The sequence below is a fragment of the Euphorbia lathyris genome, chromosome 8 (genome assembly GCF_963576675.1).
Source record: "Euphorbia lathyris chromosome 8, ddEupLath1.1, whole genome shotgun sequence".
Taxonomy (NCBI): domain Eukaryota; kingdom Viridiplantae; phylum Streptophyta; class Magnoliopsida; order Malpighiales; family Euphorbiaceae; genus Euphorbia; species Euphorbia lathyris.
This window is the reverse complement of record NC_088917.1, coordinates 44,379,454-44,404,829: the sequence shown is the minus strand read 5'-3', so window position 1 is coordinate 44,404,829 and position 25,376 is coordinate 44,379,454. Positions and strand designations below refer to the sequence as shown.

Genomic DNA, 25,376 nt, shown 5'->3' with positions numbered 1-25,376 from the left:
TTCGATGTGAAACCTTCAGGTTGCATCATGTATACATCCTCAAGCAGGTTTCCATTTAGGAAAGCTGTTTTCACATCCATTTGCCAAATCTCATAGTCAAAATGAGCGGCAATTGCAAGCAATATTCTGATGGATTTGAACATGGCTACTGGAGAGAAAGCCGTTGACGATATCCTTTCGCTACTAACCTAGCTTTGTAGGTACTAACCTATCCATCCATGTCCGTCTTCTTTTTGAAGATCCACCTGCACCCAATGGGTTTTATCCCTTCGGGTGGATCAACCAAAGTCCACACTTGGTTAGTATACATGGAGTCCATTTCAGAATTCATGGCTTCAAGCCATGCTTTAGATTTTGGACTAGCAAGAGCTTCTTTGTAGGTTTCGGGTTCATCGTCTAACACGGGAACCAGTTCGTTATCTCCCACTAGAAAACCATATCTAACTAGGAGTTCACGAACTCTTTGAGATCTATGAGTGGGATATGACACTTGTGTTTCATCTAGTGAAACAGGTTCGGGCTCGACTTCCTCTTCCGCGGTTTCAGTATGTGATTCCTCTTGAACTTCCTCAAGCTCAACTACGCTTCCATTTTGTGTTTCCTCTAGAAACTCTTTCTCTAGAAACACTGCGTGTTTGGATACAATTATTTTCTGTTCATCTGGATGATAAAAGTAATATCCCATGGTTTCTTTTGGGTATCCAATAAAGAAACACTTGTCAGATTTGGGATCTAATTTATCTGACACAATACGCTTGACATATGCTGAACATCCCCATATTCTCATGAAGGAGAAGATGGGTTTTCTACCAACGAACAGTTCGAATGGTGTGGAACTGGCGGATTTGGTTGGAACTCGGTTCAAGGTAAATAGGGCAGTTTCTAAGGCATAGTCCCAGAAAGATTTTGGAAGAGAAGCGGTGCTCATCATGGATCGTACCATATCTAGTAAGGTGCAATTTCTCCTTTCTGATACACCATTGTGTTGTGGTGTATAAGGAGGCGTCAATTGTAAGCATATTCCACATTCATTTAGATAATTCATAAATTCTTCGGAAAGATATTCCCCACCTCGATCAGATCGAAGTATCTTAATAGTCTTTCCTGTTTGATTTTCAACTTCATTCTTAAAGCATTTGAACTTCTCAAAAGCTTCTGACTTGTGCTTCATCAAATAGATATAACCACATCTAGTATGATCATCTATGAAGCTAGTGAAGTATCTGAATCCTCCTCTTGCTTGGACTGACATAGGACCACATACATCTGAATGTATTAATCCTAGAGTGTCTGATACACGCTGACCTTTATTGCTAAAGGGTGTCTTTGTCATTTTTCCTTTTAAACATGACTCACATGTTCCCATTGATTCACAATCAATCGAGTCTATAAGCCCATCTTGATGTAGCTTAAACATGCGTCTCTGGTTTATATGGCCTAAACGACAATGCCACAAGTTGAATTATCTAGTCTAAGTCTTTTGGTATCAATTGTGAAAGCAGAAACTTTATCATTCAAAGTATAAATCCCATTCAATGATATTCCTGAAAAATAGAAAATGTTGTTTCTATAAAATTCACAACTATTGTTCTTAATTGAAACATGAAAGCCATCATTAACTAGACAACTAATAGAAATAATGTTACGAGACATCTCTGGAACATACAAACAATTCCTTAATTCTATTACAAGTCCTGATGGTAGATATAGATTATAATCTCCAATCGCGAGTGCGGCAACCCTTGCACCATTTCCAACTCGCAGATTCACGTCTCCTTTCTTCAATTCCCTAGTCTGCTTTAGTTCCTGCATATTCATACAAATATGAGATCCACATCCGGTATCCAATACCCAAGATTCAAACTGCGAAATTGAGTTAATTTCAATATAGAACATACCAGAAGTTGAAGCACCATTCTTTCCCTTCTTGAGAAAAGCTAGGTACTCTTTGCAATTTCTCCTCCAATGCCCATCTTTACCACAGAAGTGGCATTCCCCTTTGGGCTTCTTGACTTGCTTTCCTTTGGCATGGGTTGGCTTGCCTCTCTTGTTCTTCTTAGGATATTTTGAATTGGGAAAATTCTCTTTCCTCTTCTTTGATCCCTCAATTACAAGAGCGGGTATCACTTTGTCTTTCTTTAAGTTGGGCTCAACAGTCTTGAGCATATTGGCAAGCTCTTTAAGAGAGGTATGTAAGTCATTCATCTGGTAGTTCATGGTGAACTGCGAATAACTTTCTGGGAGGGATGTGAGAAGTAAGTCGACACTTAGTTCATGACCCATCGCGAAGCCAATACTAGAAAGTTTGGTGATATAGCCAATCATCTTGACACAATGTGTCATAACAGATGTGCCCTCTTGCATCCTGCAGCAAAACAACAGTTTTGATATCTCAAAACGTTCACAACGAGTCTGTTTCCCAAACAGCTCTTTCAAGTGCATGACAATAGAATAGGCATCCATCTTCTCTTGTTGCCTTTGTAGATCTGGTGTCATCGATGCAAGTATGATGCACCCCACGTGTTCATCATCAGATTTATGCTTCTGATAGGCATCAATCTCTTCAATGGGTGCATCATCGGCCGAAAGAGCGGGTATCGACATATCCAATACATACCCTATCTTTTCAAACTTCAAAACAATTTTGAGATTTCAAAACCAGTCGGCGAAGTTTGAACCATTCAATTTGTTATCAGTAAGGATATTTCTTAGATCGGTTTTCGACATGATTGTTTTTAGAGTACGATTTGTTAATAACCTGAGAATGAGAAAAGTGACGGATGTTATTCATTTGTTTAATTCATTTACAATTTAAATACGTTGGACTTTTATATTTTTAAATTGCTCCCACTATTTTACCAAATTAATAACCCTCCATATTAATTCGAAGGATATTCAAAAACCCTTTAGTGAGCTAGAATCCTAACTCATAAAATTTCACCTTGAGTTTACTCAACAAGCTAAGTTCTATTCATTAGGTAGATACATGCAATCAATCACATCAACAATGTGACTTCTAGGTTATTGGGTTACTAACCACATTAGTAACTGATATGTGTCGTTTATCAATCTCAACCATATTGCCCATTAGGTTAGAACAACATGAGTTTACTCATCCAATTATTCTAACCTAATCCAAGTCGTTACCTTGTATTCGTGAAAACGATTTTCGATAATTCAGGTGTTACCATAAGACCCCGAGCTTAAGTTTACTCAACAACCCTAAGGCCACCAGTACTGCCGGCTGAATTATAATATTAGGGAGGGGCACTCGATTTTTACAATAACTCATTTATTGACTTGACTTTTGATTAGTGAGGGGTTTTATTTAAAGTCTCATAATCTAACCTAGTCTTGATTTGCTTTAGCATTCATCAGACACCCATACATTCAACATTGACAATTATGGACATATGTCTAAGTTTATTCCGTTGAGCCAGAAACGGAATAAAGGGTCACCCTAGAGAAATACTAACTATTATATATTTCTCTTTGGGTCCTCCGTCTTCTCCTTGGCGCCTTGAATTACAACAATATTCAATTTCTAAGAAACTTCAATTTATTTGAAGGGATTTGGATGAGAAGAGAAATACAATAGAGAGTAAGAGAAGGAAGGACACGCAGGTCCTATTTAAAAAAAATTCAAAAGACTGAATAACTATTATAGAGAGTCTAATATGTCTATAACACCAAACATGCAAAGACCCAATTAAATTAAATTTAATTGGTTGATTACATAAACTATTTATGTAATATTTGAGTTAATCAAATTAACAACTTTAAATTAATTTACATCCAATTTTAATCTTGTCAGTTTTGTATCCTTTATATTTAATCTAATCAAATTGTAGCAAGTACATATTAGATTAATATAACATGTACAAAATCAGTATTATGCATATCCTAATTAATTCGTATAATTCATTTAACGCTTTGAATTACTTATATCAAATATTCAGGTAAAAAAACTTTTAAAAAAATTGATTTTGATAATCAAAACAAATTATTATATTCTGAAACATATATATATATATATATATATATATATATATATATATATATATATATATATATATATAAAACGGGTCTGTTTTAAAACAACTTTTAAAACCGGTACCACCAGTATTATGCATATCCCTTTTCATAACAGCTGCTGCCGTAGGGAAGCAGCAGGCGGCGTGACGCTACTGCCTCAGCGGCAGCAGCGTCACGCTGCGGATGGTTGCTGCCGCACGGCAGTAACCAGAGGCAACAGCGATCGGGGTTGCTGCCTCGCGACAGCGACCCCGAAACGCTACTATTTTATATATTTTTTTTTTATTTAAATACATATATACATATAATTGTTTTAAAAACGGTTTCAAAACAATTTTCAGGATATCAGAAAACAGTTTTATCTTTTAGATTCAATAAAACCAAAACGTTTTAATTATCTAACTATAAAACCTTTAAGTTTTGTTTAAACGATTATCAACCGAAATAATCAGGAACTATGCATAATCAGTTTTAATTAACAAGTAATCAAAACTTATTTATCTTTAGATTAATTAAACTAACTGATTAATTAATTAACCTAACAATAAATCTACTCAATCTGATTGAAAACTCTTTTATTTACATATATGAAATAACAGATTAACATAGGCTCTTATACCAATAAAGGAAAATAGACAAGCCTAGGCGTAGCGAAATAATAAAATTTTATCTATTTCTTTTTTCCAAGATCTGTTAATTGTTATTTCATATAAAGAGGCATAGAAAGTAATACCTTCGGTGAAGAACTATCTACGGTTGCAAACGAAGTGCCCACAACTTCTTATTATCAATCTGTAAGCAACGAACGTTTTTGTTCAATACAGAAAAACAAAACTAATCAGTAATCAACCTTTAAAGTATAGCAATCGCAATGATTGCCTCTAACGGAAATCGATACGAGATCAAAGAGAGAGTAAGAATAATGTGAATTAGCCGAGACGACGACGGAACAGTTCCTCCTCCCTTATTTTGTGTTGACCGAATTTCCTAGGCTAGGAAGTCTATTTATAGACTTCTCAAAACCCTAGTCCTAGTTGTGTTAGGTAATTAATTAATTAGAATCTTATTCCGAATATGATTCCTAATTAGATAATTAAATAAACACTTTACTATTATCTAAATAATAACTAATTATATCTAGATAATTATTAATCAAATTAATAATTAATTAATATTAGGGATAATTAATTAGAGTTTCAATCACATAAAAACTTATAATTAATATTAGGGTAAATTCCAAAAACAACCCTGGTGGTTTAGTGTTGTTCAAAAAAAAAACCATGTGGTTTGTTTTTACCAAAAAAAAGAACTGTGTTATATGCCGTTACACGAATTAAGGAAAATGACTTAACACCGTTAAAATTGATGACGTGACAAAGGGTAAAATTGTCCGAATTAAAATAAAAAATGAAAAATAACAAAATTAAAATAAATAAAAAAATAAAAAAAATCTCAAAGTGGGGCTTCTTCTTCTTCGGCCTCTTTCTTCTTCGTCTGAATCTACTCCAATATTTCCTTTCCCAATCCATGGTTTCACTCTTTAGAAGTTTACAAATCCAAAAATAATAATAAAAGAACAATTAAAAAAGTTAAATTGAAAAGCAAAACCAACACTGATGATGAGATTAGAAAGTCCATTTCCAGATCTTGATTTTCATATGAACCTTACATTTGGAACCACTATTCACTGCCACCGTCGGCGACTTACCTTTCGGTACACTTCCTTTAATTTGGTCCCAAGTAACTCTGATTCCCACTTTCTTTGTCTTCAATCCGCCCATCTTCACTTTCACTTTAATGTCCAGCTGAATCTTCAATGTAACCGCCGCACCACTCTTCTTCTTCAGATCCGATCTCAATGAATTAACAGACTCCGCATCGTAGAAGAAAGTGAGATGAGAGTTATGATTTTTGGAAATTACAGTGAAATTAAAAAGAGTAGATAGATGCGAACCGACCAAAAGCAGCAACAGCAAATGCTACGACCACTGCGGGAATGACGACGGCGGTTATGCGACTGAGGTCGGTAAGGAGCTCGAGCAGTGGGGTTATAAAGATGAGATTTGGCAGGCAGTGGTGGAGGATTAGCACTATTGGCGACGGCGGCAGGTTTGGAAGAAGACGAAGGAGAGAGAAGGAACCGAGAGAAAAAAAAATTGGGTTTTCCCATAATACCCTTTGCCACGTCATCAACTTTAACGGTGTTAAGTCATTTTCCTTAATTCGTGTAACGGCGTATAACACGGTCCTTTTTTTAGTAAAAACAAACCACAGGGGTTTTTTTTTGGAATTTACCTATTAATATTATCAGATAATCCTTTAATTTAATTCATAACCATAATCAAATTATAATTATTAATCAAATTAATTTATCCCCTAATTAATATATAAATTTCGGCCCATATATACATGTCTCACTAATTACATTTTCGTCCTCCGATTCCAAGTCCCATATGCGACCCATTAAGTTCTTTATTGCCACTAGCCGTATATATTCTTTGAAATTATTCATCACGATTAATTCCAACATATATATAACGGAATACCGTCGCGAGCTGTTACTAACAGAACCTATGATATTCCTCAGAGCAATTAAGAAGTCAGGTTGATAACTGACGTTAACTTTTCTGCATTAGGTACAATATAATACGATCCTTCATCAACTATATCCAGTCGGTCAATTCCTTATAACCATGGAACGTGTCAAGGTTATATATAACAAAGAGTCCGATTTTACTTGTACAGGTTGAATTCACTCTAAAAAGATAAGTTAAGTGAAATGTTCATTTCTACTCTTAACTCTATCACCTTGCAAGGATTTCAGTCAATTCACCACAAGCGGCCATTTGGATATATCTCCCACTTATCGGGAGTGACGAATGCTCAATCTGACATTAACTATTCTGCAATTACTTTGTGTGATACCCAACCTTGCTCTCACACACCCCAAGCTCTCACCTGTTGGATCGTGCTCGCACAGAATCAAAGTATCAGACTCCATAATCCAGAATCACTAATTAACGAATGTTTGAGTCTGAGGATTAGTTATACCTACTAATACCAATGAGATGAACAGTTGACACATTAGATAAATCAATCCATTCTGTTATCTCAAGTCGGGTCCCAATCCTAATGAACTCCTTCACCGGATCCATGTAACTTTCTAGATATCTGAATATCTAAAGCTTGTGAGATCAGCTTTCTGTCTCGACAGAAAACACTGTTACATGCAAGTCTCAACAGTAATATGCCAACCCCTATAACATATTACTTGCCTTGGGTTAACTTTAAGTCTATTGGTCTATTATAAAGTACAGTCTCACTTCATGCTTGTATCAACACTTTATAACTACTTAAATAAACTTAAGGTTACTTTCTTTATGAAAGATTTGTGCCTTTATATATAGTTATATTTTAATGCTATATATCTGATTAAACAAATGATCAAATAAACAATTTATTCATTAATATTAATATCCTAAAACAATTGTCTTTAGGACACTAAACTCCAACACAATAGGAACCACGGATGCATCATGGACTTCTGGAAGCCACCAAAATGGATCAATCCTCCTTCGTTTTCTGTCTTCGTCATCTGTCTCATAGATACTTGATGGGACATGGTCAGCTCGTGCATTTGTTTCAATACCAACTTTATGAATTGGTTGTGTCTCAGGTACAAATGTATCTCCAGCATCATCATGCTCGACATTATAAGTACCACATGTATCTCCAACATCACCACGCTCAACATTATAAGTACCCCATACATCTTCATGTGTCATTTGATCAACAATTGGCTCACTACTCAAAGTCCGACATATGCTTTGAACGTGCATTGTCTTGCGAAAAGTTACTCGTCTCAACATTGTCTTCCTTACAACCTCGCGGAATTTGTGCATCTATTGTTCGACGTATCAAATAAACATATAGTGGCATCACATGAGTCGAATTCATCGAGCAATTGTCTATGAAGCATCGTACATCATTGCGATCTACAATGGAAACTTTGTTTGGACTATCTTTTGCTTGCATGGACATTCGTAAATCATATAAGACTGAATCAACACCTACACAAATGTAAATTCTCTCTTTTAACTTCTCCAACTTGATTTTTTTATGAAACCTGAAGCAACTTCGAATCATATGAAAAACGTAGAAAAGATAGTTCTAAACTGAGTGAACATTAGTGAAATTGAATTAAACTGGGTGAAATTCAGTTTCGCATTTAGTATATACGTCTATGATCTGTATCGCATTTGTAGCAATGCGATGTGAATTCGCATTTCATCATATGCGAACACATACCCTCGTTCGCAATCTAGTCGCATTTTTCACTAAATGGAAGTGAGAAAAGAGTGTTTGCAATTTCGAACAAAGGCTCGCATTTCGCGATTTTCGAACATCGAACCTTAGAGAAGTATATATAAACGCGTAAAAAACCTTGCATATAACTTTTCTAACACTACAAATGATTATTATGTTTTTAAAATAAAAAATAACTTACATGATGTTTAGAGATGAAAATTGTAAGTGATTTGAAGAAAATTATGAAGCTTGAAAGTAATTTGGAGGTGAAATGAAAGTGAATCTTGAAAGTGTTTGTTATATATACTAAGGGTATTTTTGGAAAATATATAATGAAAAAATCTAGTTTGGTAGCATGTCTCTAAATGTGTCTAAATATGTAAATGTGCTTCTCACTGAGTAAGATTTGTAAATTTCCCTATGAACTAATAAAGGATCAAACAGGTTGCAGTGCTACTCTACACAAAGGATCCTACACAGTTAATTAGTTACGAGTAAAATAACATTAGAATTCAAACTTGACATCTCTAGATTAAGTGATTTAAGGCCCTTGAACACTCCGTTCAACTTTAATTAGTTAAAAATGAAAAAGAAAGAAAAAGCTTATGAAGACTAGTTAAAAATGAAAAAGAAAGAAAAAGCTTATGAAGCTCTTCCTTGCATACAAAATTTTATTTACAGCAAATGCAGGTGGAGCAATTTGGGATCTAAGAATTTCTTGTAAGTAAATCCTCAAGGAAAGCATCTGAAAGAAGATTTGGACTTCTTACCACATGAAGTTTGGAGCTGGTATGTCATCGCTGATATTGTGAAGTGTGAACTATCCTCTACATAATTCCAGCCCTTCTTCTCTTGATTGATCTCTCCATTTTTGCAACTGATGCAGATATTATAGGCAGATTACCTTGGGAAGCAAAAATTCTCTATAGGAGATTCCAAAACACCATTACTTTAAAGCACCTTTGTCTTTTTCTGTTTCAGCTTCGGCATCTATCGTATCCCTCTGTTCTGGTTCTTGTTGGTTCCCCATTTTACTCTTGGCTAACGGAGAACACATTGTTTCTGAAATTTAAAAGATACCACTCCAATAATAGCAACTCAGAGTATGTAAATTCTTAAGAATCAAGGGCAAAAAATACCCCGTTTCAGAAAATTTTCTTAGTATGTAAGGCGTGCAGAATTTTTAAAGTCTTTTCAGTTAATGTCATTCCACTTGCATCTTAAATTTTAGAGATGCCAGTAAAACAAAATTAAAGGGGTCTACTTTCATAAGCTTGTTAACTGGTAATTAAAAGAAGAGATAAGGTACCAAAATAGGTCTAAAGTTTTTAGAAAAGTATCAATTTAGGCCTCACGTACAAAATAGCACGAATGTAGGCTTAACGTTTACAATAGAGTACCAATTTAAGCCTAAATTGGTACTCTTTTGTAAACGTTAAGCTTACATTGGTGCTATTTTATTCGTGGAGCCTAAATTGATACTTTCTGAAAAACTTTAGGCCTATTTTTGTATCTTATCCCTTAAAAAAACTCTAACAATCCTATTTGGGGACCATATGCATAGGGTTGCAATCTAGGCGGGGAGGGGAATTTGCCTTAATGGAAACGGTGAATCCCCATTTTTTCCCCCACCGAGTAGGGATAGGGGAAAAAATTCAGAGGCAGGTATGAGAGGGAACAGGGACCTCTCTCTTGGGGATCCCCATCCCCATACCGATTAATGTACTGTTTGCATTGGAAATTTGTAGCCTATATGAATTTTTAGGTGTATGCTTTTATATTTGGATAATTATTATATTTGATGGAATAATCTATTGCTTGTGAATTATGATTCATTCATTTTTTGTATCAAATTATAAATTATATTTGCATAATTGCATTATACGGCAAGATTTTAAATTTCACTAAAGAAAATATTAATTAGAATATTAGTATTTAAGAAAAGGGGATCCCCACAGTGATCCTATTCCCCACGGGGATGGGATGGGGCCAATATTTTCCCATTTTATAGATGGGGATCCGGACGGGGATTCCCCATTTAGACAGAGATAGGCATTTCCACTTGCCTATAGAGAAATTCTGTTAGCTATCTACAAAAAGTTGAGAATAAATTTGAGTAGCAAGAATAACATTTTCTCAGGAAAACACTGAACCGCATTTGTCTAACTAATCATGGGAAATCAAACCTGACAAATTTCAAAACAAAGACAATTTACCTTTTATGCTTCCACAAGTAACAAGTCTATTGAGGAAATCCCGGAACCTGGTTAAGATGAGCTTTTCTTGCTCTGGATAAACGTCTGAGAACTCGTGCCCACTAGCTGCTATCTTTGTTTTGTTTTTACAGCATTCTGTCGACCCAGTTGGTGATCCAGCTTCTGTAACCATCATCTCTTGTTCATGGCACATCAAATCGATCTCCAATGATGCTGATCTTCCATCTTCCAAATTACCACCATCAGATCCAGAATCACTGTTTGTACGTAATGTGGCTTTGCTCCCATTCACATAATCATAAGGGGAAGTTTTATGGACATCATGCACGTTTATATCCTGTGCCCCTTGAACGGATGAAGCAGAAGTAGTTTTGAATTTGTGACTATTTCCCCTCTCACCTTGTATATCAACTTTCCCTGATAATTACAGATCAGAAAGAATCAAAATTGTTTAGGGATTAGAGAATGGAGTATTTAAAACCTTCTATATTCACTCCTACATAGAAGTAAACCATGTAACTTATAGCAAACATATAGACAGAAGAAACAGATGATTCAAAAATTCACATCAGTCAATATCTAATCTATCAAAAACTATACTAGATTTGCTACATGTAAAAAGAAATAAATAAAGGGAAATTTGAGGATTTTTTTTCTACTCAAAATGATAGAAAAGATGAGGCAAGCAAGTGGTGTCATCAAGAACTAAATTAATCGTTTGAACAACAACAACAGCAGCAACAAAGCCTTAGTCCCGAAATGATTCGGGGTCGGCTAACATGAACCATCATATAAAACCGTGAAATCAAGTCGTGTCAGCGACACAAATTCTCTCCCTCCACTCTTTCCTATCCACTACCATATTTTCCTCAATCTCCAATAAACTGTTACGTATAGGCGTAAATTAGCTAAGTGAATTGAATAATTACTGTTTTATCTTGCTTATTATGTGACTTCTTAAGTTTGTTATTTACTAGCCTTATTGTTAGTATTTAGTAATTTCTATTATTCCCTAAAAGAATAGTTGTCATCACAGCTATGGTACTATTCTGTCCTTTAGTACAGATATTGTACTATTTCTGTCCTTTAGTGTAACAGAATTAGCCACCTCATAGTTGTACTGCTATATATGAGGTATCTCTATCCTCGTAAGTTTTATCCAGAAATTAATGAAGAATTCCTTCCCTTAATTATCTTCTCTCTCTCTTAATTCTCTCTCTCTCTCTACCCTAAATTCTCTATATCATATTCAATACACGACATTGGTATCAGAGCAGCCTTTCCTCTGGCCACCTCATGAATGTTAAAAACCTCCAATAAAAAGACTAGAGCAGCTACTAAAAGAGCACAGAAAGCTATGGACGATTTACAACGACAAATCAGGGATCTTACCACTCAGTTCCATGATCGATTAGAATCTACCGCCGAGACACTTGACGGGATCAAGGCTCAACAGGCCTCCCAGCAACAACGATATGAGTCTCTCCTGGCTGAGCAAAATATTTTGCGCAGGGCACAACTGGACTCTCACCAGTCCCTGGAGAAATCCATCCATTCTTTATCCCAAATGATTCAGAACCAACATGGAAACACCCTCCAAACCTTCCACCAGCTTCCACTTCATCTCCAAATCCCGTTCAAGCCATCGTTGTACATGATTCTAATAGGGGAATACTAGGAAGTTCCCCTGGAATTTCTGTTGGAAACACTTCCCTCCAGAAAAATGTTACTTACAATAAACTCCTTCCTAAATGTGATTTACCATCCTTTGATGGCACAGATGTTGAGCAATGGGTGAGCAAGTGCAACAAATACTTCCAACTTTTCGAAGTGGAAGAAGAAGAACTGGATTCCAAACCACCCTCAAATTTCTTGGCAAGCCTTTGTGGAAGAGGTTGAAAAAAGGTTCCAAGAGAAGGAGGCTGTGGATGTCGTGGAGCAGCTCTCTATGCTAAGGCAAACAGGATCTGTGGTAGATTATCAGGACCAATTTGAGACTATTAAGCTCAAAATGGAGAAGGTACATCCTGAAAACTCTGAATCATTTTATCTATCTTCATTCACTACTGGGTTAAAACCTGAAATAAGATCTGCTGTTAGAGCTTCACACCCCACTGATTTATATGCTGCCCATTAACCAAGCTAAGTTAGCTGAAATCCATCTCAAGGACATGGTAGAATTACTGAAACCTAAACCCTCCTTTAGATCCCCTGCACCTACTAAACCCTATTCTACTTATGCACCTAACACCAGTAAACCTTCCTATGCACCATATAACCCTACATCCTCCACTATCAACATAAAACCTTTCTCAAACATAACCCAGACACCAAAGTCCTTTGAAACCAAACCTATTACAACACCTGTACCCATTAAGAAGGCCCCTGGGGCATGCTAGAAATGCGGGGACAGATATTTTCCAGGCCACAAATGCACCCAGAAGAAACTTAATGCCTTACAAATGGAAGATGGGGGACAAGAATTGATTGAGGAACTTGAAATGGGAGACCAGGACATGATGGAGGAACCTGAGCAAGGGGAAGTGGAGCACATTGAGCTCTCTCTCAATGCCTTGGGAGGAGGAATGAAGGATGGTACCCTCAAGTTGAAAGGAGTCTTAAATAAGAAGACCATTATGATTTTGATCGACAGTGGCAGTACCCACAGTTTTGTGGATCAAAAGTTGGCTAAGGAGGCAAAGTTACCCTTGGAACAAATTCACCCTGCAGCTGTTTCAGTTGCAGATGGGCGGCAATTGACTGTGACATCCAAATGCAGTGATTGCACATGGACCATGCAGGTGCTAAGTTCAGATTTACTGTCAGAGTGTTCGAACTGGGAGAGTATGATTTGATATTGGGGGTAGACTGGATGAGAAGCCATTCACCAGTCACTTTTGACTTTGGAGAAAACAAGTTGCTCATACAAAAAGATAAAAGGCAAATGGCTCTTAAAGGAATGACTGAGGAGGTAACCTTGCGATTGATGACACTAAAATCAGTCAACAAGATGGTGACTAAAGGGTGGAAAGGCGTCACTGCTAGACTTTTTCTAATGTCTCTTACCGATGTACCTCAACCAAACCTCAACCAACTTGATGACAAACCTACATCCAACCCACCAAACCTCAATGACCAAACAAACCCTGCATTACAACCATTACTTACCAAATACAACCATTTGTTCCAAATACCTACCAACTTACCTCCCTGTCGTTCCCATGACCATTCAATACCCCTAAAATCAGGAACCCAGCCAGTCAAAGTGAGACCTTACAGGTACTCTCACCTCCAAAAGGATGAAATAGAGAAACTTATTGAGGAAATGCTTAAGAATGGCATCATTCGTCCAAGCACTAGTCCTTTTGCCTCTCCTGTTCTCCTAGTTAAGAAGAAGGATGGTTCCTGGAGGTTTTGCATTGACTACCGGGAGTTGAACAAGGTGACAATTAAGGACAAGTTTCCAATTCCAGTAATTCAGGAACTGATTGATGAACTCAAGGGGGCCACCTACTTCACTAAACTGGATTTAAGGGCTGGTTATCATCAGATAAGGATGATGGTTCAGGATATTGAGAAGACAGCTTTTAGAACTCATTCAGGGCATTTTGAGTTCTTGGTAATGCCATTTGGGCTCACAAATGCCCCAACAACCTTTCAAGCCCTCATGAACTCCATTTTTAAGCCATACCTCCGCAAATTTGTTCTAGTCTTCTTTGATGACATCCTAATATATAGCCCTACCCTGTCTTCCCACCTTCACCATTTACAGCTCATCTTTGAGTTGTTAACTCAACATCAACTAATGGTTAAGGCTTCAAAGTGTGCGTTTGGGGTACTTCAGGTGTCTTATCTTGGGCACATCATTTCCAATGAAGGAGTATCTACTGATCCAGCCAAGATAGAGGCAATGGTGAATTGGCCAAAACCAACTTCCTTGAAAGGATTGAGGGGGTTCTTAGGCCTTACTGGATACTATAGGCGTTTCATTAAGGACTATGGTACAATCAGCAGGCCTCTTACCGATCTTCTTAAGAAGGATCAGTTTTATTGGACTGAGGAGGCTACCAAGGCTTTTGAAGATCTCAAGCTGCTGATGACAAATGCACCAGTGCTAGCCATGCCTGATTTTTCCAAGCCATTCACACTGGAATGTGATGCTAGTGGTACAGGAATTGGGGCTGTCCTTATGCAGAACAACAGACCCTTGTGTTATCTATCCAAAGCACTGAGCCCAAGGAATCAGCGCTTGTCAGCCTATGAAAGGGAGCTACTGGCAATCATTCAGGCTTGCACAACATGGAGACATTATTTGGAGAATGCACCCTTTATCATCAGGACTGATCATGAAAGTATCAAGCACTTGCTTGAACAAAAATTGCACACTTACAATTTAAAAGGGTCTCTAAGTTACTAGGGCTTGACTACACTATCCACTACAAACGGGGAGTGGAGAATAAGGTGGCTGATGCTTTATCAAGGAGATTCGAAGAACCTTCTGCCCTTAACTCTTACAATGCAGCCCTTACTATGGCTGTCCCAACTTGGCTTGAAGAGGTGCACAATTCTTATAAGGGAGATCAAGAAGTACTGCAACTCATTCAACAAATGTCAATCAACCCACAGCAACACCTTAATTATTCCTACAAACAAGGGGTACTCAAGTTTAAGGATAGACTTTATATTGGTTCTTCCTCTCAACTCAGGTCTCAACTTATAGAGGCTTGTCATAATTCGCCCATTGGGGGCCATTTTGGCATTCGAGGAACATTCTCCAGGTTGCAACAAGCTTTTTATTGGCCTAAGATGCTGACTCATGTCACCACTTGGATCGCATCGCGTGACACTTGCCTAAGATGCAAATCAGACCACTGTGCCTACCCAGGGTTGCTGCAACCACTACCAATTCCACAGGGTGCATGGCAAGATATTGCCATGGATTTTATAGAAAAGTTGCCTAAGTCGGGTGGGTTCGATACTATCCTTGTAGTGGTGGACAGGTTCACAAAAACAGGGCATTTTATACCTCTAACACACCCTTTCAATGCAACTGTGGTGGCCAAGGCTTTCCTAGACAACATATTCAGACTACATGGCATGCCAAAGACAATTGTGTCTGACCGAGATAGGGTGTTCACTGGGATTTTTTGGAAAGAATTTATGAAGCTTTTGGGCACTCGCTTGCTATACAGCAGTGCTTATCATCCTCAGACAGATGGGCAATCTGAGCGATTGAACCAGTGTTTAGAGAATTACTTGAGGAGTATGACTTATCTCTCACCCAAAAAGTGGTCCACCTGGCTCAGCTTAGCAGAGTACTGGTACAATTCCAGTTTCCATAGTGCCATTAAAATGACACCTTTTCAAGCTCTCTATGGGTCTAATCCTACCTTACCAGTTCTACTTCCCACAGAGTCTCATGTAGCTGCAGTTGGGCACTTATTGGAAGCAAGACAGAAAATGAACTCAACTCTGAAAGAATGTCTCTCTGCTGCTCAGAACAGGATGAAGCAATTAGCTGATAAAAGAAGGACAGATAGAGAATTTTCAGTTGGTGACTGGGTTTTCCTAAAGCTTCAGCCTTACAGACAATCTACAGTGGCTACACGCAGCTCCCTCAAGCTATCAGCTAAGTTTTATGGGCCATTTCAAGTGCTGGAAAGAATTGGGAAAGTGGCTTATAAGCTGAAGTTGCCTCCTACATGTAGGGTCCATCCTGTGTTCCACATCTCTCTAAAAAGAGGCCTTCACCCACACTTCCAGTTTTAACAACCTTGCCTCCAGTTCATGATGAGACCTTCACCATACAGCCAGCAAAGGTGCTCAACACTCGTAATGCAATAATTGGTGATACCTCTGTTCCTCAGCTTTTAATCCAATGGCTGGATCTGCCTACCATTGATGCTACTTGGGAAGATACTTCAATGATTGCAGCCCAATTTCCAGACTACCATTCTTGGGGACAAGAATGTGCCAAAGGGGGAGGCATTGTTACGTATAGGCGTAAATTAGCTAAGTGAATTGAATAATTACTGTTTTATCTTGCTTATTATGTGACTTCTTAAGTTTGTTATTTACTAGCCTTATTGTTAGTATTTAGTAATTTCTATTATTCCCTAAAAGAATAGCTGTCATCACAGCTATGGTACTATTCTATCCTTTAGTACAGCTATTGTACTATTTCTGTCCTTTAGTGTAACAGAATTAGCCACCTCATAGTTGTACTGCTACATATGAGGTATCTCTATCCTTGTAAGTTTTATCCAGAAATTAATGAAGAATTCCTTCCCTTAATTATCTTCTCTCTCTCTTAATTCTCTCTCTCTCTCTACCCTAAATTCTCTATATCATATTCAATACACGACATAAACTCATATCACTCTCGATCACCCTCCTCCAAGTTTACTTAGGTCTTCCCCTAAGCCTCACCACTACATCCCTTTGCCACTCTTCAGTCCTCCTAACCGACGCATCAAGCGCTCTTCGTCTTACATGGCCAAACCACCTTAGTCGGTTTTCCCTCATTTTATTCTCAATAGATGTAACCCCTACTTTTGTCCTAATTATTTCATTACTCACCCGATCCTTTCTCGTATGACCACAAATCCATCTCAACATACGCATCTCCGCCATCGACATCTTATGAGTGTGACAGTGTTTCACTGCCCAACACTCCGTACCATATAACAGTGCTGGTCTGATTGACGTGCGGTAGAATTTTTCCCTTCAGTCTATTTGGCATGCCGGGGTCACAAAGGAAACCCGTAGCACTCTTCTATTTCGCCCAACCAGATTTAATCCTATGAGCAACATCTCCATCTACTTCTCCATCCGTTTGGATAATAGATCCTAAATACCGAAAGCAATCCGATGCCTGAACAACTCTCCCATCTAGAGTGATTGTCCCTGCCTCCCTACTCCTATCGTCGCTAAACTCACACTCCAAATATTCTGTCTTACATCAGCTCAGCTTAAAGCCTCTAGATTCTAAAGTTTGTCTCCATAGTTCCAACTTCCTCTCCACGCCTTCTTTCGTCTCATCAACCAACACAATATCATCTGCAAACAACATGGTATACCATCTTGAAGTGAACTCGTTAGTTCATCCATAACGATGGCAAAAAGAAATGGGCTTAGTGCAGAACCGTGATGCACTCCAATCGTAATAGGGAACTCTTCAGTCTTCCCAACACTGGTGCGTACACTCGTGCATGCTCCCTCATACATGTCCTTTATGATGTCAACATATTTCCGCGAAATGTCTTTCCTTATTAAGACCCACCAAAGTACTTCCCTTGGTACCTTATCGTATGCCTTCTCCAAGTCAATGAAAACCATATGCAAGTCCTTCTTCTTATTTCGATAGTGCTCCATTAATTGTCTCATTAGATGGATGGCTTCCATAGTTGATCTTCCCGGCATAAAGTCAAACTGGTTTTCCGAGATCTTCACCGTCCTCTTGTTCGATCACTCGCTCCCACAGTTTCATAGTGTGATTCATTAATTTGATTCCTCGATAGTTGGCACAATCTTGGATATCGCCTTTGTTCTTATACAACGGGATTAGGATACTTTTCCTCCATTCGGATGGCATCTTATTGTTTCTCCAAATTTTGTTGAAGAACGTCGTCAACCATTCGATTCCTCTCTCTCCCAAACATCTCCAAATCTCAATAGGGATGCCATCAGGTCCTACTGCTTTCTTCAATCTCATCTTATTTAATGCCATTTTGACTTCACCCTTTTGAATTCTTCGTATGCATTCACGATTTATCATATCGTTTGAACAAAGATTGGAAATAATGCTTTTAAGGGAGGTTTTTCTCCTTCCTTCAAAAGCAAAAGCTTCTGTACCTCCACCAAAAACTGCCTTAGTTAAGTGCATAACAAAGTCAATCTCAATTAATATAATAAACATACTTCAGAGCAAAACCTCATCATAATAACTAGACTTGGAAGTTTAGATTATTTAGATGGATCTACGCTAATGTATAAAATAAGTTCCCAAATATCAAGAAAGCACATAAAGCAACCAGTTTAAAGACTGCACTGGAATTTTCTAAAGCTATTTGTGCATTTCTGATGATAAGTCAACAAGTTAGACAAGGAAACAGATCAAAGTACAGTACTACTTACAATCTTACATCCACTGCAGTCAATGTAATTAACAATTAGGATTGAGGAAAGGTAATTGAAATGTTATGTGTAAGAGAATATATGTTTCTATTTACTTATCCACACCTGAAAGTTCCTTTATAGTTTTTTGTGAAAGTAAGACCAAGAGCGAGCATATCCCATTCACATCCTGTGACTGAAGTATGCCTGCCAAAGGAGACCTGCATCCAAATTGATGAATCTTAATCAGTACTCAGGCAAAAGAAAAAGAATGTCCCATCAATAATGTGGTGCGAATGATACCAAAATTGTTTACTTGTAATTTAATTTAGTGGCCTGAGGAATTTGGCCAGAAGGAGAAAGAGAAGCTGCGGCATAATTTTGACGATTTTCCTGAACGAAAGTGAAAAATGAGAAAAACAAAAGTTAAAATGAGAAATAGCTTGCAGCTTGAACCAGATAACATGCGAAGCTAAGAAGCAAGACACAATAATTTAAGATTTACACGACCTAACCTAAAACAAGAGACTGAATGTCTCAAAGGATTAAAATAATAGCAATCCTCAGCATTATAGCAAAATTAATTTTGGTGAAGTATAGGCAAAAACTACAGGAACAAGGACCCATCATTAACCACTAAATTAAGAACATGTTTTGTTTATTGAAGAACAAACCAGTGCTAATAGAACTGCCGATACCTTTAGATGAATAACTCAAAATGGTACAAGCTTTTAAATATATAAGATAAATAAAAAATTGAAATCCACTACTTAAAATATAAGGTCCTTAGGATAAATTGAATTTGTCAGCATACCTCTTGGAATTTTGCAGTAGAATGAACAACTTGACCCTTAGCTAGACTGCCTGGGTGTTCCTCACTTTTTCTTTTCCTGGAAGCAAGTGGAGTCCCATAACCAGATGATCCAATAGCCCCACTAATGGCTGCATTTGCTGCTTGTTTCATGTAGGCTATGCCATTATGATTACCAAGCAAGAGAGACCTTCTTGCTTCACTTCCTTCAGAATTTCTGCAGTCCATGCATTTACAATTTTCAGAGCACAAAATATTGGCTTGGAAACACTCACAGTACTTCTTGAGGCACCCTGATTTCTTGCAGTGACATCCTTTATTGTGCTTGCCAATAATTTGAGCTTCCCTTACATCTTCCTGTTTTGATATTTTTGGAATATTATAAATGCATTCAAGTTAAAATAGAAATAAAAATTCAAAGGCTGATAAGTAAAACTAAGAAAGAAATGCAGAAAAAGCAAGCAGAATTGACTTTGTGATCTGCCCCTTCAAAGCAGCATCTAGTTTGAAGAAACAGGGAGAACCCAGTATAGGTGAATCTCCTCATATGAGGCCATTGATTTGGAAATCAGAAATTTTTTATATGCCAAAGCCAACAAGAAACTTGGAGATATTTGTCGTGCATTTTGAAAGTTATATCTTCTTAAAGGAAGAGAGAATAAGGGACATTACCATTTAATCAAACTATAGACTTGTGATATTATCAAATATTAGACATCATTTATCACACTCAAAGGGACAATACATACCCTTGCATCCAGAGATCCTTGAGGACTGGTAGCAATCTTAGGTCTGAAAGCATTTGGATTACGCTCTAAGGTAACTCCAACAGCTTCTTGCCTAGCCACCTCATTTTCCACATTGTTAAAACAATTTAAGCAATTGCAACCATTACACTGAATTCCAGCTGCGAAGCACTCACAGTATCTAAAACAAAAGTTTTCTTGTTGTATGATAAAATCGAACATGTAGTAAAGATGTGATGCATTATTGCAATGTTGAATTAAGGTAAACAAAATATATTCTTGCACACAAAAGCTTGTGCTTTGTATAACTATAAAATGATCAAATATCAGGAGCAGAGAATAAAATAAAATAACATGCACTAGTTTTTAAAAATTGTGAAAAGGATGCTAAAATTAAAGTGTAAGTCAAGAGGAAATACGTGAAGTATCTGGGACTTGGATACTAAAAGCCACATCTTTTTTTTTTCTTATTTGTCATTCATCCATCCGATTACTCGGTCCGAGTTTGTTCAGGCATCCTTTAGGTGTTTCTGCGTACACTAGGAATCGGACCTAAGACCTAACTTAAGCGACTAGAGGCCCTTCCCCACAAGTCAACCTTAATTGGTTAAAAGCCACATCTATTAGAATATGACAGAACAGTCTTTGAGGTAACCCATTCATTTCCACCATAAAGCATTTTGACATTCCTAACTTGAGGAAAAATTTGATGAAAAGAATAACAGTCAAGAAATGTATATCTAATTTATAACTATAGTAATAGCAACCAATTTAAATTAAAAGCTCTCTTTAGCTAAACATGAAAACATATATGACATCCGATTGACAACAGTTTGATAATGAAAAATACCAAACGAAAAGCAAAGACAAAAGAAATAAAACTGAAAATGCAAGCAAAAGAGAGATGAAGTCTTTACAATTTCAAGCATCGTGAATTTTTGCAATTACATTGCTTTCCTTTCTTAGGAGTTCCATCCTTTGCTTCAACATTATTTCTGACCTGTGATCCAAGAGACTCTTGCTTGCTGAACAAAAATAGACAGTCAGAACAAAGTTAGGAGGAAAAATTGAAGGCAAAAAAACTAAATTTAGACGAATATTGATCCTTGCATCTGTCATTAATTGATTAAACATGGACTACGAGTAAGTAGGTCGGTAGTTCAATGCTACATGCAGGACTGAGCATGCTGCGAGCTTTTCATAAATGATGTTCCTTTTAAAGATTGACGAAATATTTGAACTTTCTCTCTAAATCACTTTTAACAATCTAATCGTGTGTGTGTGTGTGTGTGTGTGTGTATATATATATATATACAGTCTAGTTTCTCAGTATAATCCCAAAGTTCAAATGCAATTCAGCTCTAATCCATCACAAGGAATCAAAAGAAATAATTAAAGTAATGAACTTACTGCACAATTTGCATCGGGAGTTTCTGGACAGGGTGAGGAATCCGTCCCAGAACCGGCACCTGCTGTGGCCGGGCTTGATATTGCAGCACAGCCTGTGACTGTTTCAGTGACGTTTGTAGATGAGACGGCGGCAGAGACTGCAATTTTGAGTGCTGAGATAAAGCAACATTTGCGGATGCTCTGCAAATCGCCGTAAAATCCAACTGCCGCGCCAATTTCTTTGGCGCAAAATCGGCAATAGCTTCACTTTCTCCCATCAGATTCAAAATCATTCACCAAGAAATCTTCAATTAGCAGAAAATTCTGCCAAAGTTTATCAGCAAGAATCAAAAGCAAAACAATAACCAACACCAGACAGTACACTGTAACTCGACAATGGAGCAGTTTTGAAATATCGGGAGCTGAGCTGAATGAACTGAGGGTTTTCTCTCAATCTCTTTCTTTATTTTTCCCATTTAATCCGTTTTTTTCTTCTCTCCCTCTTCAAATTTTTGAAATTTTAATTTTAACATAATTCAAGGGTAGGATGAAAAACAGCGATTGATCTGACGGATGCACTTGAAAGTTTGTGATAAACGGCTTAGATTGAGTAAATATTATAGGATCGATCAGGAGCCATTGGATTAGAGAAAGAAGCTTTTGGGCTTTTAGGTGTTTCCGTGGAAAGCCACGAGGAAATTTGGCGCCAACTGAGTCTGAAAGAGGAAGAGGGCTTTGTTTCTATTATACACGCGTACGGTGAGATGCTGTTTTCGTCTCACATACGGTTCTGATCGATGTATGGCGATAATCATTTTTTAAAACGGTGTGGTTTTACTTGGATAATTTTGTAATAAAATGAGTTTCTGCATCCAGGTACAATAATTAAAATTTGGACTGGACGGGTGGGTGGGTCCTATTTCAAAGATTTTGCCACATGATCATTCTGACAGAACCTAAAACAATTTAATATTGTAATGACTTAATGCTCGGTTGCTCCCTCAACTTGTTAAAAAAATTTGATTAGCCCTCTGAACATATATGGTATCTTATTAGCTCCCTAAATTTATTTGAAGTGTTATGATTAAGTCCTTATATCTATAAAAAAACGTAATAAATATGTACAAAATAGAAAGTTAATTTATTTTAAAGATTTAGAATCACGAGTAATGCCTTTATTTTCTAAGTTTTGAATTTTTTTTTTACATATTTAGACGAATTGATTTTTATATCACTTTAAACAAGTTTAAAGGATATTAACAAATTCAGGGGGGTCAATAGGTCACTCTAAATAAATTGAGGTGACTAATGAGTTACTTTAAACAAATTTAGAGGGTTAACAAGACATCATATAAGTTTAGGAGTCAATCAAACTTTTTACACAAATCCAGATAACTAATGATGTATTAAGCCTATTCTACATATTAATCATTCTACTTTAATACATCATTAACCTCTTAACTTATCTAATAAGTTTAATTAGTCTTCTGAACTTTTAAAGTATCTATGTAGTCCCCTCAACTTCTATAAAATATTCAGTTAGCTTCCTGAATTTGCGTAAAATATAATTGATTGCAAAAAAAAATTAAATACGAAAAATGTATTACATGCGTCTTAAAAAATTATTACATAATTCATAGAATAGATTTAAAAAAAATTCTTACTTGCTCAATAATAAAACTTGTTTTCTCTAATATTGCAATAGCATATCCAATCTTGATTGTTTTACTTTTTTTAACGTGCGTCTAATACATCATCCGTATTTAACTTACTTGTTTGCAATCAATTGATTACATTTTATGCTAATTTAGAAACCTAATTGAATATTTTATACAAATTGAAGGGGTTATAAAGACACTTTTTAAAAATTCAGAGGACAGAAATGATTTATTAAGCCTGTTATAAACTTTAAGAAAGCATAATTCCAAAATTGTGGTTAATTTTAGTTTTTTCACAATTTAAAAAAAAAATCAATGATTTAGTAACTCATTATATACATTCATAATACGTGTTAAATATATAAAAACATATAATATCAAATGTATATATCAATATTTGAGTTTCACTTCTATAAAATAAAATTTTACATAGTAAAAGTTTGTATTAGTTGCTAAAACTAGATTTTGAATTTAATTAGGGATAATAATGTTCACAAAGTAATTTTATCTTTAATATTTAAAATTTTAAAAGTATAATTTTATCTTAATGTTAGCGATCAATAACAATTTATCCCTAATAGTTTGGTCAATTTCATGCATCATTAAAAATACATGAATACTTTTTCCTTATATTCTCCATAAGTTATAGGGAAAAGTATAAAAATAAACCTTGTGGTTACACTCATTTTCGAACAACACCCATGTGGTTTAAAAGTTTGCAAAGTGGTACCATGTATTTCATTCCGTTAGCAAACACATACTAAATTGACTAACGGTGTTAAAAGTCAAAAGAAAAAGAGTTAATTTGGTCCTTATATTTATTTATTTTTATAAATTGACCCCCTTATTATCTAATTATCACAAACAAATCCTAAAATAAAAAATAAAAATCAAATATACCATATTCTCCATCTCTCTTTAATTTTTTTTTTTTCTTATTTCTCTCTTCTTCGTCATTTGAACAAGAGCATATCATTTTTCAACAACCAACATTTCAAAAAGAACATACATTATATCAATGAGAAAATAATGAGTAGGCTAAAGCAAATGAAAATAAGAGATACAGCAATGTTGCTTACTTGGAATCTTCAAACGTTTAGTCAAGCTTTGCGTTGTAAAAATCTTCATAGTATCCACTTATCAATTATCCTTGTGAAATTCGCTAATCCAGGCTTAATCAACATGTTAGCTAAATTAGTTAGTTTAGAACAAATAATTATTGCATCATACAAGAATTAAAGCCAATTACTAATACTTTTCATAAACATGTGCAGTGCAGTTTTTAATTCACCAAAATCAATGAAACTTGTATTTGATTTTTCATCCCAACAAATCGCCCCTAATTCTTCTAGCCAACTGGATATCCTTAGGCATAATGGTAACCCTCTTAGCATGAATAGCGCAAAGATTGGTATCCTCAAACACTCCAACCAAATAGGCTTCAGATGCCTCCTGTAGTGCGGCAACATCGTCGCTCTGGAATCTCAAATCCGTTTTAAAATCTTGAGTGATTTCCCTCACCGATCTCTGGAATGGAAGTTTACTGATCAACAGCTCAATACTCTTCTGATACTTCCTAATTTCTCTCAGGGCCACATTCTCAGGCCTGAACCTGTGCGGCTTCTTTACTCCACCAGTTGCCAGAGCAGATTTCCTGGCAGCCTTTGTAGCAAGCTGCTTCCTCGGTGCCTTTCCTCCGGTTGATTTTCTGGCAGTTTGCTTTGTACGAGCCATTGGAGATAAAATTAAAACTCTTTGATTGAATAGAAAGCAGGTGATTAAGAGTGAAGAGACGATTTGTGTGTTGAGAAGCAGGAGGGGGGATTTTATAATGGAAATTTGGCGAGGAGGAGGGAAATTTGGCGAGGAGGAGGGAAATTTGGCAGGTTTTGAAATATTTAGAAGGGATGAAATTGGAATGTAGATTGAAATAAAATGGTTAGGCTAAAGAGAAGGGGAGAAAGTATAAGGGTCATTAAATTGAAAATATGTAAATTCAATTGATTTTAGAAATAAGAAAAAAAATTAAAAAGAGATAGAGAAGATGGTATATTTGATTTTTATTTTATATTTTAGTGTTTGTTTGTGATAATTAGAT

General features: G+C 36.5%; 2 protein-coding genes and 1 pseudogene across 4 annotated transcripts; all 3 read right to left on the bottom strand.

Annotated features, from left to right (window-relative positions):
* Positions 1-4,768: 4,768 nt before the first annotated feature.
* LOC136202093 (protein tesmin/TSO1-like CXC 6) lies at positions 4,769-22,668 on the bottom strand. 3 transcript variants are annotated; one of them, XR_010674311.1, is made up of 10 exons: positions 21,642-22,668; positions 21,149-21,256; positions 20,235-20,412; positions 19,489-19,842; positions 18,991-19,067; positions 18,801-18,895; positions 10,560-10,976; positions 9,304-9,405; positions 9,114-9,220; positions 4,769-4,827 (listed from the first exon to the last, which is right to left on the bottom strand). XR_010674311.1 is itself a non-coding variant. In XM_065992564.1 (9 exons), exons 1-9 carry the CDS (start codon positions 21,911-21,913, stop codon positions 9,171-9,173), a joined length of 1,653 nt encoding a protein of 550 aa, XP_065848636.1. In that variant the 5' UTR covers positions 21,914-22,668; the 3' UTR covers positions 8,214-9,170. The 3 variants fall into 3 exon arrangements, 1 of the variants encoding a protein (XP_065848636.1); XR_010674310.1 differs by lacking the exon at positions 4,769-4,827 and adding an exon at positions 7,424-8,105 and having other exon boundaries at positions 21,642-22,667; XM_065992564.1 differs by lacking the exon at positions 4,769-4,827 and having other exon boundaries at positions 8,214-9,220.
* On the bottom strand, positions 5,379-6,280 carry LOC136202094 (uncharacterized; annotated as a pseudogene).
* LOC136202095 (histone H3.2-like) lies at positions 21,806-25,174 on the bottom strand. Its single transcript, XM_065992565.1, has 2 exons — positions 24,358-25,174; positions 21,806-21,944 (listed from the first exon to the last, which is right to left on the bottom strand). Exon 1 carries the CDS (start codon positions 25,010-25,012, stop codon positions 24,599-24,601), a length of 414 nt encoding a protein of 137 aa, XP_065848637.1. The 5' UTR covers positions 25,013-25,174; the 3' UTR covers positions 21,806-21,944; positions 24,358-24,598.
* Between the last annotated feature and the right edge of the window lie 202 nt (positions 25,175-25,376).